The sequence below is a fragment of the Puma concolor genome, chromosome C2, assembly GCF_028749965.1.
Source record: "Puma concolor isolate L17-30 chromosome C2, mPumCon1.1.hap2, whole genome shotgun sequence".
Lineage (NCBI taxonomy): Eukaryota > Metazoa > Chordata > Mammalia > Carnivora > Felidae > Puma > Puma concolor.
In genome coordinates, this window is record NC_141675.1 from 75,383,003 (window position 1) to 75,399,115 (window position 16,113).

A 16,113-nucleotide genomic window follows, 5' to 3' on the forward strand; every position below is an offset into this window, starting at 1 on the left:
TTTTATAGACAAAGAAGAGGCATTTTTTTTTTATTGGGAAAGATGAAGGATAAAATAAAATTCCAATGTGCACAGGTAGCATTTAGTTACAATTAACATTTTAGTTTATAATTTGGGAGCATATACCACTTTACATGCATTATATTAATTTAACAGATCTCAAATGTTGATTTGAATGGTTAAAATATTTTGAAGGAAACTGGAAAATACTCAAGCAGCTCACTATATCTTTCATAAAATAAACAAAAAATACGTAGAAATTGATTTGTTGCTTGAATTTAAATCAGAAATGACTTCGTTTTTGTGAAAGACAGTGGTTTATATTGTCAGAAGGACTCACGCTAAGGGAAGTCCCCAACATTCTGGAAATGATGAAAGAATTCTCTAAACTCCATTATTTTCTTTTCCTCTGGGAACCAATTAGATTCTCTGGTATCCAGATGATTCACGTCTTAGGCGGATTCCATAGACAATCAAACCCACAGCGCAGAGACCAAGCACAATGGCCCCAATCACAGGAAGCACAATTGTGTAGTCAGATGAACACTCGTCAACTAAGAGAGGGAGAAAGAAAAAAATACAATATAGCAGGTAAGGTTTGGTGAGGACAGACCAGAAAGCAGACTACAGTGGGAAGAATATGAACTTTTGAGTCAAATCCAAGCTTGACTTTTTTTTTTTTTAATTGAAGTATAGTTGATATGCCACCAAGCTTGACTTTTAATTTCACCACTAACTGTGTGAACTTGGATGAGTTATTGAACCTTGCAATTTCCTCATTTATAAAATAAGCAAATAATGTATAAGATTCTTGGGGGATTAAACAAGATACCCTTATCTTTGCAGCAATTAATAGTTTTTTTTGTTTGTTTGTTTGTTTTTTAAAGGCTCCATGCCCAACATGGAGTCTAATGCAGGGCTCAAACTCAGGATCCTGAGATCAGGAATTGAGCTGAGATCAAGAGTCTGACTCCTAACCGACTGAGCCACCTAGGCACCCCCAGCAATTAATAGATACTTAATAATCGTTAGACATGTTTTCTTCCAGATGTGTTCTCTGAAAAGTAGAATGTGCTTACATACAAGAGATTGTTGTTAGATTATACCTGATCTCTTGAAAACATGTGATGTTTATCTACTTTGTAAAATATTTTTTTGCTACACTTAAAGTTCTAATTATTTATGAGAGCTTAAAAATGAACATTTGTAAATTTGTCAAAACTTTTTTCTTTAGAGGCATCTGGGTGGCTCAGTTGGTTAGGCATCCGACTCTTGGTTTCAGCTCAGGTCATGATCTCATGGTTCATGGGTTCAAGCCCTTGGGTCATGATCTAATGGTTCGTGGGTTCAAGCTGTCAGCGCAGAGCCTGCTTAGGTTTCTCTCTCTCCCTTTCTCTCTCTCTGCGCCCGCCCCTCCCCCCCCCCCCCGCTTGTGCGCACACGCACATTCTGTCTCAAAATAAATGAATAAACTTTGAAAATAAAAATTTTTTTCTTTATTTCATTAGAGAGTATTTATTCTGTTTGTTTAAAATGTAGTCAGTCTCAACTGGAGAAAGATGGAGAGCCATGAGGATAAAAGGGAACTTGATTGAATACAAATAAGTATAGAGAACTATATCTTATTCAAGGATAGAGAAAAGGCAATAGATGAATGGTTAAAGAAGATGTGATATGTGTATGTATATACACACATATACGCACAATTGAATATAATGCAGCCATAAAAAGGATGAGATCTTGCATTTGCAACAACCTGGATGGACCTATAGGGTATTATGCTCAGTGAAATAAGTCAGATTGAGGAAGACAAATACCATATCATTTCCACACATATGTGGAATCTAAAAATCGAAAACACAAGAATAAACAAACAAAAAGCAGAATCAGGTCTATAAATACATAAAAAAAAAAACAACCGATGGGGAGGAAAGGGGAGTAGGGGAACGGGTAAAATGAGTGAAGAGGAGTAGGAGACACAGGCTTCCAGTTAAGGAACGAATAAGTCACAGGGATGAAAGGTACAGCATAGGGAATATAGTCAATGATATTATAATAGCGGTGCATGGTGACAGGTGTAGCTACACTTGTGGTGAACATAATAACCTATAGGGAAGTTGAATCACTACTTTGTCCACCTGAAACTAATGTAACACCGTGTGTCAGCTGTACTCAAATAAAAAAAAAGTAAACAAGAAAAATCTCCAGCACATGTTAAGGGGAAAAAAGTAACGCAGAGAAAAATGCATATAGTACTACAATGTTTTATGTAAGTAAAGAGGAAATAAAGATATATTTCTTGCATTTACTTAAAGAAGATCTGGAAGGATAAATGCATGATAAACCAATAAAAGTAATGGCCTATAGATGGCTAAGGGGAGAACGGGATGAGGAAGAACAAGGTGAGGGCAAGGGTTTGTAAGGTAAAACATCATATCATCTTAGTTTAAGACAAATGCAAAGAAAAATTTTAATGAAAATTTCAAATATTTGAATAAATATCTCATAAGATCATGAAAAATAAAAAGAATAGATATGAGAATATATTCATGAGATCGTCGCATGAACCAATATCAAAACAAACCAAGGATCAATTCTCACCTGAGGTCAGACAAAAAAGGATCAGGAGGGACCAGGGAGAGAGAACGATAGAGACTCAACAAATCTGTACAAGACACGCCCTGTGCTTGTCCTATACTATTTCATTTGGCAGTGGACAATATTTACATAATGATGATAATATATACCTTATTGATTTCACAAAAAACAGTGATATAACAATAGAAGGGATGTTGTTAAGAGTATGAAATCCTTATCTGCCATAATAAGAAGTTTAAAGCTAATAAATTGAGAAATAGAAAAGCTTTTTAACATTTTTTAAAAGAATCATTGAGGGGTGTCTGGGTGGCTCAGTCGATGAAGCGTACAATTTTGGCTCAGGTCAAAATCTCGCCATTTGTGAGTTCAAGCCCTGCTTCGCGCTCTGTGCTGACAGCTCAGAGCCTAGAGTCTGATTCAGATTCTGTGTCTTCCTTCTCTCTGTCCCTCCCATGCTCATGCTCTGTCTCTTTCTGTTTCTCAATAATACATAAACTTTAAAAAAATTAAAAAAAAGAATTATTGAGATAGTTACCATAAGAAATTATTAAAATTAGTTAAAAGTACTTTGTCTCAAGGGGCACCTGGGTGGCGCAGTCGGTTAAGCGTCCGACTTCAGCCAGGTCACGATCTCGCGGTCCGTGAGTTCGAGCCCCGCGTCGGGCTCTGGGCTGATGGCTCAGAGCCTGGAGCCTGTTTCCGATTCTGTGTCTCCCTCTCTCTCTGCCCCTCCCCCGTTCATGCTCGGTCTCTCTCTGTCCCAAAAATAAATAAATGTTGAAAAAAAAATTTAAAAAAAAATAAATAAAAAGTACTTTGTCTCTCAGAGGAAGGGCAGGGAAATGTTACTTTTCATGATAAGCCCTTTTGGAGTACACAATTTTGTTATTTAGTATATTAGTAAATATGTATTTCTTAGGTAAAAAAGAACGTTGACAAATTAAGAAGTTAATTTGATTAGAATCATTTAGGAAAAGATACAAAAATGTTAAAACAAAATGCAAAGCACCTACCTATTGACCAAAATGTGAAACACATATGCTAAAATAATTCCACCATAGGGTATTATAAAGATCTATTCATGTAAGTACACAAAGATATGTTACAATAATCTCATTTTATGAGAGCAAAATGGGCAATCTAGATATCCATCAAAAATGTTAAATGGTATATCCATACAATAGAAGATACTGTGGCCACTAAAAAGAATGTGGTGGATCTCAGTGTGCTGACAGAGAAGTTCCCTAAAATCATGGAGCGTTGCATGAACCCCCAAAAAACTGCAGGTATGCCGGAAGTGAAAAGATAGACAAGATGCTGGGGAAGGGCTGGGATGGGAGTAGACAGCAGCCTTCACTTTCCATATAATTTAACAGTATTTAATATCACATAGCTTAAATGCTGTTAAAATGCAGAAAAGTGGGGCACCTGGGTGGCTCAGTCGGTTGAGCGATCAACTCTTGATTTCTGCTCAGGTCATGATCCCAGAGTCATGAGATTGAGCCCCCCATCAGACTCTGTGCTGAGTGTGGAGCCTCCTTGAGCCCCCCCAGCAGACTCGGTGCTGAGTGTGGAGCCTGTTTGAGATGCCCTCGCCCTCTGCCCCTCCCCTGTTCACATGCTCTCTCTAAAATAAAATAAAATAAAATAATAAAAATAATAATAATAATAAAATGCAGAAAAGTACACAAAGAAAACAATGATCTGATCACCACAATTCTTCCATTTCAATGAATCAGTGCAAACCTTGGAAGGCAATTGCTTCCTCTGTACATAGATGAGTGTGTGTGTGTGCTCATGTGTATGCCTGACAAAACATCATTCAATTTTCAAAAAATGATATTTTTCTCTTTACAAATAATTAAGATGATTTAGAAAAGCACAAATAAAAAAATAAAAACTGTAGGAGAGGAAGAAATTCCTTCTTTCCTCCAAGATTCTTCCAGCTGGTTTAAGAATTACAGATTAAAAGGAGGAAAAAAACCCTAAGTTTTATTATATGTGCACAGTAATTCATCACTAATGAAATTGATACCCAAAGAAATGACCAATGCAGGCAGTTCCTATACATTTTAAACAAAGAGATACTGCATTTGTGAGGATTTGACAGGATAAAGAGAACAGATGTTTGGGAGCTTCAATTAGTAAGGAATTCTAAGTGGAATTTGGGCTGAGATAGCAGATTAATAAAAAGTAACAGGGTTTGTTTCTATAGCTTTCTTGGCTTTAACGTTCCTCTCTCTGGTGACAGGATGTGTTTTTACTGTGTGTTTTACAGGGAGGGTACCTTTCATATGGGAGATTTCCTGCTTTCAGGGTGACCGAGGAGGGTCTGAATTTCCTTGCACTGGCCGTTTCCCAAGTAGCTTCGACTCAAAATAATCAGTTTGCCATTGTGGTACATTTTGGGCCAGCCTCCCCCAGAACCCTTACAAACCAATCACCTGAAAACCACCCACCCAGAAATTATCCTTGCGAAAACATGGACAAATATAATTTCAGGCATCTTTCTTTACAACTATAAGGACATGGGTAGAAAAATATATACACATACTTTTATTAAAATAGGATCATACAAATGCTATTTTACCAAAATTGCTTATTTTAATTGATTTCACAGAAGAAAAAAGCTAAAACAAAACTGGGAAAACTACCAAACTTCAAATAAATGTAACTTTGTCACAGGAAGTATTGTTTCATAAAAGATCTCTTTAAGGTTCAAAAAAGAGACTATAAATACACACTAAAGGATTATGAAGTGCATTAAGAGGTTATGAAATAAGTGAGAGACAGTATGCATTTTCTAAACTCTGTGTTTCCAATTTAGACATTATCTATTGATAATGTTTTGAAAGATTAGCACTAACAGATTCCCTTCTCTCTCTCTTAGTCCCAACTCAAATTTTGAATAAATGTATTATTTTTTTACAAAATTTTTAATGTTTATTTTTGAGAGAGAGAGAGAGAGAGAGAGAAGGACAGAGCACAAGCGGGGGAGGGGCAGAAAGCGAGGGAAGCAGGCTCCAGGTCCCCAGCTGTCAGCACAGAGCCCAACAAGGGGCTCCATCTCACGACCCTGCACCACCCCCCCCCCCAACCATGAGATCATGACCTGAGCCAAAGTCAGATGCTTAACTGACTGAGCCACCCAGGTGCCCCTGAATAGATATATTATTTTTTAAATCATTGTTCTGGTTTATAACATTTCAATTCTATTTGATAACTATCATTCCAATAGTTTAAAAAAATATATTTCAAATATATAACACACATTCCTGATTCAAAGTCAAAATAATACAAAATGCTGTATGTTGAGAAGTTCCACTTTCACCTTTGTCTCATCTTTTTTGTTACCCCTATCTTAACCACTGGTTTTCCATATACATTTCCAATGTTTCAGGTATAAGCAAAAATGAAAATATATTTTATTTCCTCCTCTTCTCACTATTATGCATTATGTTTTTTCATTTAACAATATATTTTGGGTAACTTTCCTATACATACATAAAAATGTATGTTCTCATTCTTGCTTATAACTATATTCTGTTGTGGGATGTATCTGTTCCAGACTGATGGACACTTCTCTTGTTTCAAACTTTTACTATTACAAATAATGTTGTAATGAAAAACCATGTACATGGTTTTCATATACAAGATGTATCTGTATGATAAATTTTCAGACCCATAGTTGTTTAATGCTTTTTCCATTTATCTATTTAAATAGATAAAATGCTTTTTTTAAAAAACTGTGGCTTCTCTATTCCAGAGAGATATTTGCTTATGTTCTTGTTTATAATGTGGCTTCTCTCTGATCTTACCAAATTTCATAGTCAAACACTATCTTTAAGAAAAGCTCTTTGGTGTTATATCTCTTGAATTATTTCATGTTTGAGGATACCTGCCTATTATCTTAGTAAACTCCTATTTCAGAGTCACACTTTCTTTCCCTTAGGATTTTGTAGATGTTGTTTGCTGGCTTTAAATGTTATAGGTGATTTGGTTTTTTAATGGAGAGGGAGAATTTGTATGTCTAAAGAATTCTTTATCTTTAAAGTTCTATAGCTTAGTTTGGCTGTATCTTAATGTTAAGCTTTCTTTTAAAAAAATATTTATTTTGAGAGACAGAGAGAGCTCAGTGCTTGTGTGTTCTACATGCATGCACACACAAGTGGGGAAGGAGCTGAGAGAGTGAGAGAGAGAGAATCCCAAGCAGGCTCCTCACTGTTAGCACAGAGCCCTATGCAGGACTCAATCCCAACTGTGAGACCATAACCTGAGCAGACATCAAGAGTTGGACACTCAACCGACTGAGCCACCCAGGTGCCCAACGTTAAGCTTTCTGTGTCTATTTTTTCCTGGGTTACACTGTGCTCTTGCAATCCGCAACTTCAAACATTTATCTTAAGCAAAATCTCTAAAACCATCAAATTTATCTTCTTCCTATTTTTGAACTCTCTACTTCAGAGGCACCAATTATCCTTATTTTAGACAATCTGAATATCTCCCATGCCTAGCAGCTGCCCTATCATGGTATGATCTTATTTTTTATCTGCATTAAATGCTTATTTCAGTTCTTTTCTCTTGAAGATAACTCATTTTTCAGCTCTTTTCTGCCTCTTACTATTTGTTACTGTGCATTGCTTTGGTACTCAATTTGTTCAATCATAGGAATGAACTCTCCCATTCACCTCACTCTTTCATTATAACATTTCACCCCTGAGTTCTGGTTATATGGAATTCACACTCTTATTAAGCGATTCTCAGCAAAATCAATTGTCAGGGATTTCTGTTTCTTGAGTTACGTTTTCTTTGTATTTTATCAACTATATTCCTTTCTAACTCTCCCTCCTTTAATTGTGGTAAAATATACATAACATAAAATTAACTGTTTTTTTAATGTTTTATTTACTTTGGGGGGGGGGGAGGCAGAGCGAGAGGGAGATGCATTATCCAAAGCAGACTACAGGCTCTGAACTGTCAGCACAGAGCCTAACGAGGAGCTTGAACCCACGAACCGTGAGATCATGACCTGAGCCAAAGTGGGACGCTTAACTGACTGAGCCACCCAGGTGTCCCTTAACTGTTTTCAAGTGTACACTTCAGTGACATTAAGTACATTCACAGTTTGTGCAACCATCACCAGTATCCATTTCCAGAACATTTTTCATCTTGCCAAACTAAAACTCTGTAGCCATATTTTAATCTAATCTTATTCTTACATACTTTTGCTGCAATAATTTTGCATAGTGGTCATGTACCTTGTTTCATCTTGCTTATGCTTGGGCATTTCATCCATGACATTGAATTTCCTTTAACATCATTTGGGTAAATTAGGATATTTCTGGGGCGCCTGGGTGGCGCAGTCGGTTAAGCGTCCGACTTCAGCCAGGTCACGATCTCGCGGTCCGTGAGTTCGAGCCCCGCGTCGGGCTCTGGGCTGATGGCTCAGAGCCTGGAGCCTGTTTCCGATTCTGTGTCTCCCTCTCTCTCTGCCCCTCGCCCGTTCATGCTCTGTCTCTCTCTGTCCCAGAAATAAATAAACGTTGAAAAAAAATTTTTTTTAAAATTAGGATATTTCTTCCCATTGTGAGATCAGTTAATGTTTCCCATTGAACTACCTATTTGGATTCTTTCTTCTTTTCTGTACCTTGGGAATTAGCTATAGTCTGGGGGTACCCTGGGATTTGGGGTTGGTTCCCCAGTTCACTTCTATCAGTCTCTGTGTTTACCCTGCTTCCTTTTCCCAGTAGCCATTTTCACTACTCCAGATGAGAAGAGATAAAATGACCAGGCTTTTTCTCTCCAGTTTTAGGAATGGTAGTATGTGTTCACAGGATTTTTTTTTTTCTCTCTCATATGGCTTCTTGGTGTGTGTGCTAGGGAAGCAGGTGTCCTGCTGAGCTCTCAACTCTTCCTCTGAATCTTGTTTCTTTTTTGTTCACCAGTTTTCAAAGTGTATTGCATCAGCTTATATTTCCACTGCTACTGGTGATTTTTAAACACCCTTTCCCCTTCCACCCATCTACTAGATAATGAGGAAGGAAAATTCTGTGGGGAAAATTTAGTCACTATTTTAACTCTACTTTTTCATTTTATGTATTTCTGTAATACTTAAAACAAATTTAAAAATTTAACAGAATTTAATTTAAATACTTGTTTATTCAAATTTTAAATCACCTACATATATTTTTTGCTTCCATTTTTTTCTTAAAAATTAAGAATCAGTACTGCAGAATAAATTATAACCATTTTAACCAATTTACTGTATGGGGCAAAACCAAAATTGGGCAGACATTTCTACACGTTAATCAACGTCTTGTCTGTTTTGTAATTCGTATGTAATTCTTTAATCACATATTTGTGGAAAACCTAAAAACAATAACAATTCTAAACATAATAATTAAGTAAATTATTATACAATGTTGATAGCATATTCATGATAGCAGCCATAATAATGACACTTTGCAAATTTAATAGCATAGAGAAATGCTTATGATGCACAGGTAACAAAGGATTTCAAATTGTGTACTCTGTATGCTTCCAGTTAGCAAAACAATACTCATGAGAGGGAAATACATCAATATGAACAATGGACGGTTATTTCCAGGTGGGCATTAGTGAAGGTTTCTATTATCTCTAGATGGGTTGCAGAGGGAGGGGCGAATTCAGGATGCCCTATCCTCAGCAGAAGAGAAAATGGAGTTGAAACTCGCCGGACAGGCAAGCAGCAGGTACACTCACTAAAGGCAAGGGTCAAGCGCCTGCCAGCCCCGGCACCCCACCCCCCACCCCCACCCCAGCCTCCTGGGCAGGGCTTCCCGGGGTGCGCGTAGCAGCCTCCTGCCCCGACGCCAGAAAGCGACCAGCAGCGCTCTGCAGGAAGCCTCGGGCCCCTGGACCTGCAGCCGCAATAGGCGGACTCGGAGGCAGCTCCAGAGGGATCCAGGGGCGGAGACAGAGCCACTTTCCAACAAGTAGCGGGCCGCATTCTCAATCCGAGACCCTCCCCGGAACTCACGCAGAAAGTGGGCAGAACTGAGAGGCCGGAACGCATCCGGGCTTTATTTACCAGTCTTTCAAAGGACAGCTTTGCTCTTTTTGCTTACTAGAATGTTAATTCACAGTAAATTAAAAGATAATTGGCGGCTGTGTGTGAGGGGGTACACAACAGGACTCTAAGCAGCAGCCACTCTAAAGAACTCACCGAAGATGGTAGAAAGGAAAATTGAACTTAAGTGAACTGCCTTATCCCCCTCTCCTTGATTTTAATTCCGCTTCTTTCCCGTGTGCTGTGGGGGAAATGTCCACACACTAGAAGAGGAACATTCCTTTAGTCATTCTACAGGATGGTGAGGAGCATGGTGAATAAGCAGCTTGTGCTCTGCAGTATAGAACCTTTCAAGTACAGGAGTCAGGAACGGGGTACTTCTGGAGGGACCGGCTGGAGGGACCGGCTGGAAGGACCTGCTGAAGATGGAGAGAGAGAGCATCTCTCCAAAGGCAAGCCCTCGCTGGTAAAACAGTTACTTTGGGAAACACCAGGTCCTCCCATCCCAGATTTTCATCAACATCAACTGTTATAAGAAGGAAACAGGAATGTCCTGACACTGTGAACGTCGTCAGGGGCTCTTGAAGCTCTCTTGAACCTCTGCCCTCCCCACCCTCACTTCTGAGAAAGTGGAGACAGCTAAAATCCTTCCAGGGAAAGCCAGTACATGCCCTAGGTAAGCAGTGGTTATACAGCTGTTGCCAACTTTCACACACTTCCTGTTCAAAACAATGAATGGCACCTCTGGCAAATACAGAAAAACAAAACTACCTGTTAGGAAAAGCAGTTGAAAGCATCCAGAAGCCCATTCCTCCCCCTTGTCTCTGAAATGAAAACCTCGATTCTCCCATTTAAACAATGTAATAGAAAAGCACAAGTAACATTCCAAGCCATATTTGATAGAATTTTTCCTCCCCGTCCAGTCAGGAACCTCCTGGTTTATGACTTTCTTGGTAAAGCTTTGCTTAAAAGGAAAAGTGGGTGATAATCTGGCATAGATCTACCTGGTCTGCTTGCCATTCCTGATCATTTTTGATGCTTAGCCTGCATCCCCTCCCTACTGTGGCCCAAATTAACAAATGTACAAGTATAGACTAGAATCAAAGAAAATAAAGCAGAGAAAAAAAGCGTTAAGAAGGCAGACAACAAATGAAGGTGAAGAATTTGGATCCTCTTTCGTTTGGCAAGATCTTTGATATGTGCTTTCTATTTTTAAAAAATGAAATGTTGGGGGACACTTGAGTGTCTCCATCAGTTGAGCATCCGACTTCCCCTCAGGTCATGATCTCAAGGTTCATGAGTTCGAGCCCCACATTGTGCTCTGTGCTGTCAGTGCAGAGCCCACTTTGGATCCTCTGCCACCTGCCCCCCACCCCTGCACCTTCTGTGTTTCACACACTCTCTCTCAAAAATAAACATTAAAAAAAAATGAAATGTTGGGAAGCTATCTAGGTTTTTTTTTTTTTTTTTTACTAATAACACATTATAATAGCATAGAATGTCTTTTTAAAAATAATAGTCTATTAACACCATTCTGTAATTCAAGTAAATCAGGAATTGGGCACAATTCAGGAGTTTTAAATGACTTTAGAATCTATTTTGAAATGGATTGGTTTTTAAAGAAGTAATGTATACATTTTAACTAGATATTGAGACTCTTCAAAATGTGTAAGAAAAATCAGTGCTGTTTGAAAATGTCCTTCTACAATTCTCCCTTTGGGTATTTGCTCTCTCCCTCTCCCAAGCATGTCCCTGCTTCTTATCCCTAATTCTCAAAGCCAGCCCTCTATTACCAGGTGTGGAAGATGGAATTCAAGCCCATATGGCACAGCCTCCCTATGCCAACAGGAGAAAGTGGTGGCTACATTTTAATTAGCCTTCAGATGGCCCCTGGGGGAAAGTTGGGTTTCCTAATAAGATTGGGAGGGTGGGATAGGCTACTGGAAGAACTGATTCCTTCACTTCAGGCTGAATATGAAGCCAGAATTCCCAAGGCCTTAACCTTGCACACTTTGAAGAAGGTGGGGCTTTACACGCGTTCATATCCTCTACTGGGCCTCTTTCTGGCCACCAGGCATGCTGTTAGCAAAACGACAAGCAGTCCTGTGATACTCAGGCCCACAGCCACAGGGATTTCTCTCCTGTTTCTGTCACTGAAGCATTCATCCGCTGCAATTGAAGTCAGAGTAACAGGTGTTACAGGCTGGCCACAATGCTGGGAAGTGATACTGCCCCTGCCTGCCTCAGCCTGACAGAGAAGGAAACCCAGAGAGAGACAGAGCTGCTGGGCTTCCCACCTGCTGCCTCAGACACACAGGTGAAAACGAGGAAGATAGGGTCAGCACAATGATCTGAAATGTGCAGTGCTTGTGATCACTTAAGGACTAAATTAAACTGCAGATACCCAGTCCCCACATCCTGGAAATTAGTTTTGATGGGTTGGAGGTGGGGTCCAGGGGATTCTGATGCAGCCGGGAGGCAGATCCAACATTGGGAAATGTTGGTTTGGTCTAGAGAGTCAGGATCAGAACTGTAAGCCACAGTAAGTTCTGGGGTCATGTTTCCCAACTCTGGAAACAGGGACCTGTGTCAAATTGCATGGCCAAAGTTTTCTATTCAAACGCTGCTTCTTACAGTGGCTGCCGGACAGTCTGGGACTGGAGAAATCATTTTCAGGCTCTGGGATTTTAGTTCCCTAAAATGGGTTGAGAATGTGGGAGGCTGAGAATTGGGTGAGAGGGTGAGGGAAGGAGGGGGAAAATGAAAAGATAGTTTTCTACATCTCCCTTTGGGCACTGCTAATAGAAATCAGGTGTATGTTGCTGAAAGGTGTTATTTCTCATCTCTGCCACTACCAGGTTTCATACACCTGCTCACTTCCTGCTTCACAGAGGTTCTGAGCCAGAGGAAGAGCAAATGCGTACCTCATTTAAGGTCACATGATTAATAACAGAGGCTTTTCAAATCCTCATTATGAATTTTTAAGTTTCCCCAGATTGGAAGTTTTCAGATAAGATGACAGAGTGGGGCCAACCTACTAAGAAATATTACTATTTTTATCTTGGTGCTGTGGTAAAGGTCCAAAATGGAGGCAGAGATTTTAAGACTCAGACAAAACCTACAGAAATTAGGGGATCTGAGGCAAGCCACACTTTATTCCTTCTTCTGCTCAATGCTTCCCAGCAAGTATGTCAGAAATTTTTTGTAGGCACATCTTCAATTTTATAATGGAACTCAAAGAGAAGTTGGATTCACATTACAGAAATTTAAGTTACAGCTAATCTTCCAGCTAAATCTGTTTATGAAAATTGAGAGGTAGTCATAACGTCATTAGTTATTATGAAAGGAATGTTTTAGAAACTGAAATTCAATTCCTGCACATATGTAGAAATCCTTGTAACCCATTTTCCCAGCGGGGAAAAAAGGACTTTTTCAGAAAGTCAGCCTGGTCTGTCCCTGGCCTTCTTCCTAGGACCTGCTTCCCTCTGTGGTGGTTAAAACTCAAAGCAGAAGTTGAATGGGAACTAAGACCAGCTACAAGGAAGCTCTAGTCAGGAGAACTGAGTTCATAATTGAAAACAGGGTGCCCAACAGAGTATATTTCTATCTGGAAATATTCCATCTTTCTCTTTTCCCTCTGCAAGTGGGAAAGAATCTATTCTGAAATCTTGAATTTTAGATATTACTAATACTCAGGATCTTTAAAGTCTCTCAAAATACCTGAGTTAACTAGTACTCAATAGCTTGTAAAGAGGAAGTTGTAGGTGGTATTTTCTGACTTTTTGATTCAGTCAGTGAGTGTGTGTGTGTGTGTGTGTGTGTGTGTGTGTGTGTGTGTGTGTTGGAGGAGTCAGAATACATGTTTTAGTCATATAAAGAGAACATATCCTGCTGTGGGAGGACAAGGGTGGGTTAAGGTGTCTGATTTTGAGGTTGGTTGACTCAGAGGAATGGCAGGAGGGGAACTTGGCCCTAAAAGCTTTATAGAATCATACTGTTCTAGGAAGCTCATGTGATTCTTGTCCCTTTGACAACTGCACAGACAAAAAACAACTTGATACTATCCCTGGGTCTCTGAAGTTTATGTTTGTGACATGCTGAAGATTTAACTTACCATTTCCAAATTGGTCGTCTTCAAAATCAAAGGCTTGAAATTGGACATTCATTGTTTTCAGTTGAAGCTGGGTTGACAGCTGGATGCTCTGCTCACTCACACACTTGAAGGAATGCCCAACCACAGTCTCAAACATCACCATAGCACTTTTCATTCCTTGGTAAATTTTCTCTGAAAACACAAAGATGAATTACAGACACATCAGAATCTTGGCATATATACAATGAGTTCCAGCGGTTACTGGGTGGCCCATGTATAGTTAAATGGCCTTCATTTACATATGGCTTTCAGGGGTTCTGCCCTGTCCTCATGAAAAACCACTCTTCTGCTCTTTGGGGACTTTTTCCTGTATTCTATAGCATGTGGGGGCAAAGTCACATGAATTAGAATGTGACAACATTGAAATGAGAACTTTTAGGACTTTTTCTTCAGTTGTTTTAAGTCATTGGGGGCAGTGATGGGGACTATTGTCAGTGTTTGGGGACTACAGAGAAGTGCCCAGAAAAACTTCAGAAACAAGAGAAGCAAGATTTCTCTCTGTGACAATCACATGAACCCTTAATGAATCAGAATAGACATCCAAAGTCTCCAAGTGGAGCATTTACATATTACTAGATTATATTAATACAGCAAGAGGACAGGCTAATCCCATCATTAGGAAGGGTTGTTACATCCATCCACATGGAAACAGAGAAGGGAGAGGCCCACCTCTGCCCATTTAAGTGCTGCTGGGGAGAGAATGTTCTGCTTAAGGACTGGCCCTGTTTGTTTCCTGACAGGTACGCCCGCTTCAAGGTGGATGGGGCTAAACATTTTAATCATATAATTAACTCCATTTGCTCTAATTTTACATTCATCAAACACCCTTCTGATTATACTTTGGCTTCTTGAATGGGAGAAAGTTCACTGGCCAGAGGACCCAACTATCTAGTCCTCTTGGCATGACGGGCGTAAGAAACAGTTGCATGAAAAATGCACAAATTTGCATTCTGATTTTATGCATCAATTTCATGACCTTAGTTTAACATCAGCCTCCTTGAAGAAACAGACAATACATAAGGGGGTGCTGACAGCTCTCATGATTGAGGACCAGACTATGGACCTTAGTGAATTCACCAAAGTGTGCCTGCAAGGAATACCCATGGGCTATTAATGAGGGAGCTTGAAAGTCTCCCTCCTTTTCTGTCTCTGGATGTGTTGCCTGTGCCTAAGGTAACATCCCACATTAAGGGTCTGCTTGCTATGTGCCGGGTGCTGTGCAGGTACTCTACGTGTACTTTCCTGTTTAATTCTCTTAACAACCATTTGAGATTGGTTCTACTTTCTCCATTTTACAGACAAGGAAATGGAGAGTTGGAGAATTGAAAACATTTGCCTAAGATTCTACAATTAGTAAGTGGAATTTGGACTCAAGCAATCTGTAGAGCTTGCTATCTTTTTTTTTTTTTAAGAGAGAGGGAGAGAGAGCATGAGCAGGGGAGAGGGGCACAGGGATAGAGAGAATCTTAAGCAGATTCCATGCCCAGTGCGGAGCCTGATGTGGGGCTTGATCCCACGACCCTGGGACCATGATCTGAACCCAAATCAACAGTCAGATGCTCAACTCACTGAGCCACCCAGGTACCCCTCTAGAGCTTTTTATCTTAACCACTACCCGATTGCTGTCTCCTGCCATTACTGTACTATTTACTGTAGACTCTTCATTGGCACATGCAAATGTCCTACATGATGTACTGAATTATCCATGTGTACTACTATACCATGTGTTATACCCCAGGGTAGTTGTCTACGACCACTACTACTGCTGCTGCTATCACTCCCAATAACATTACAACAGTCACTACCACTGTAAGTACAACTGACTACTGTTACTAATACCATCACCATCACCACTGATGTGCAAATTGTCATTCTTGTGACTACTATAGCTCCTGCTACTACTGCTGAGCCTGGATTATTGGGACCTAGAATTCTTTTATCCCCTTTCTCAGCTTCTAACTTAGCTTCTGGTCTGACTTATCCTTCCCTTGCCTCTTGAGACATCACTACCTTATTCCTGGCTAAAATTTGGTCCATGCCTAGTGATAACATTAGCTAATTTATGTTAGCATTCATAATATTTATTCCCCAGCCTATATGAGTTTACTTGTCTACGTGAGTTACTATGTGAAAGTGAGTTGTCAACTATGACATCTTACTTTTAACCAATAATCATTGACAACATCCTCTTGAACAATATCAGTATCATATATCTACTATTCTAGATAGACATTTCTCCACATTTTCATTTCCTGGCAAGTTTCTTTAGTAAGAACTTATCCTTAATAAGATAAGTTTAAGCCAGTCAAAAGAT

General features: G+C 39.5%; 1 protein-coding gene across 4 annotated transcripts in view; it reads right to left on the bottom strand.

Moving 5' to 3' along the window:
* The window catches only part of LAMP3 (lysosome associated membrane protein 3), a 51,256-nt gene continuing 35,143 nt past the window's right edge, over positions 1–16,113 (bottom strand). For 2 of the 4 annotated variants that reach the window (XM_086674817.1, XM_086674815.1), the window contains 2 exons: positions 13,761–13,931; positions 9,632–10,172 (listed from right to left, as the gene is read on the bottom strand). In XM_086674817.1, coding sequence (XP_086530943.1) covers positions 9,997–10,172; positions 13,761–13,931 — 347 coding nt within the window. In that variant the 3' untranslated portion in view covers positions 9,632–9,996. Of the gene's footprint in view, positions 555–9,631; positions 10,173–11,147; positions 11,816–13,760; positions 13,932–16,113 lie in introns of those variants that run through there. The other 2 variants (XM_025913981.2, XM_086674816.1) reach the window with 2 other exon arrangements.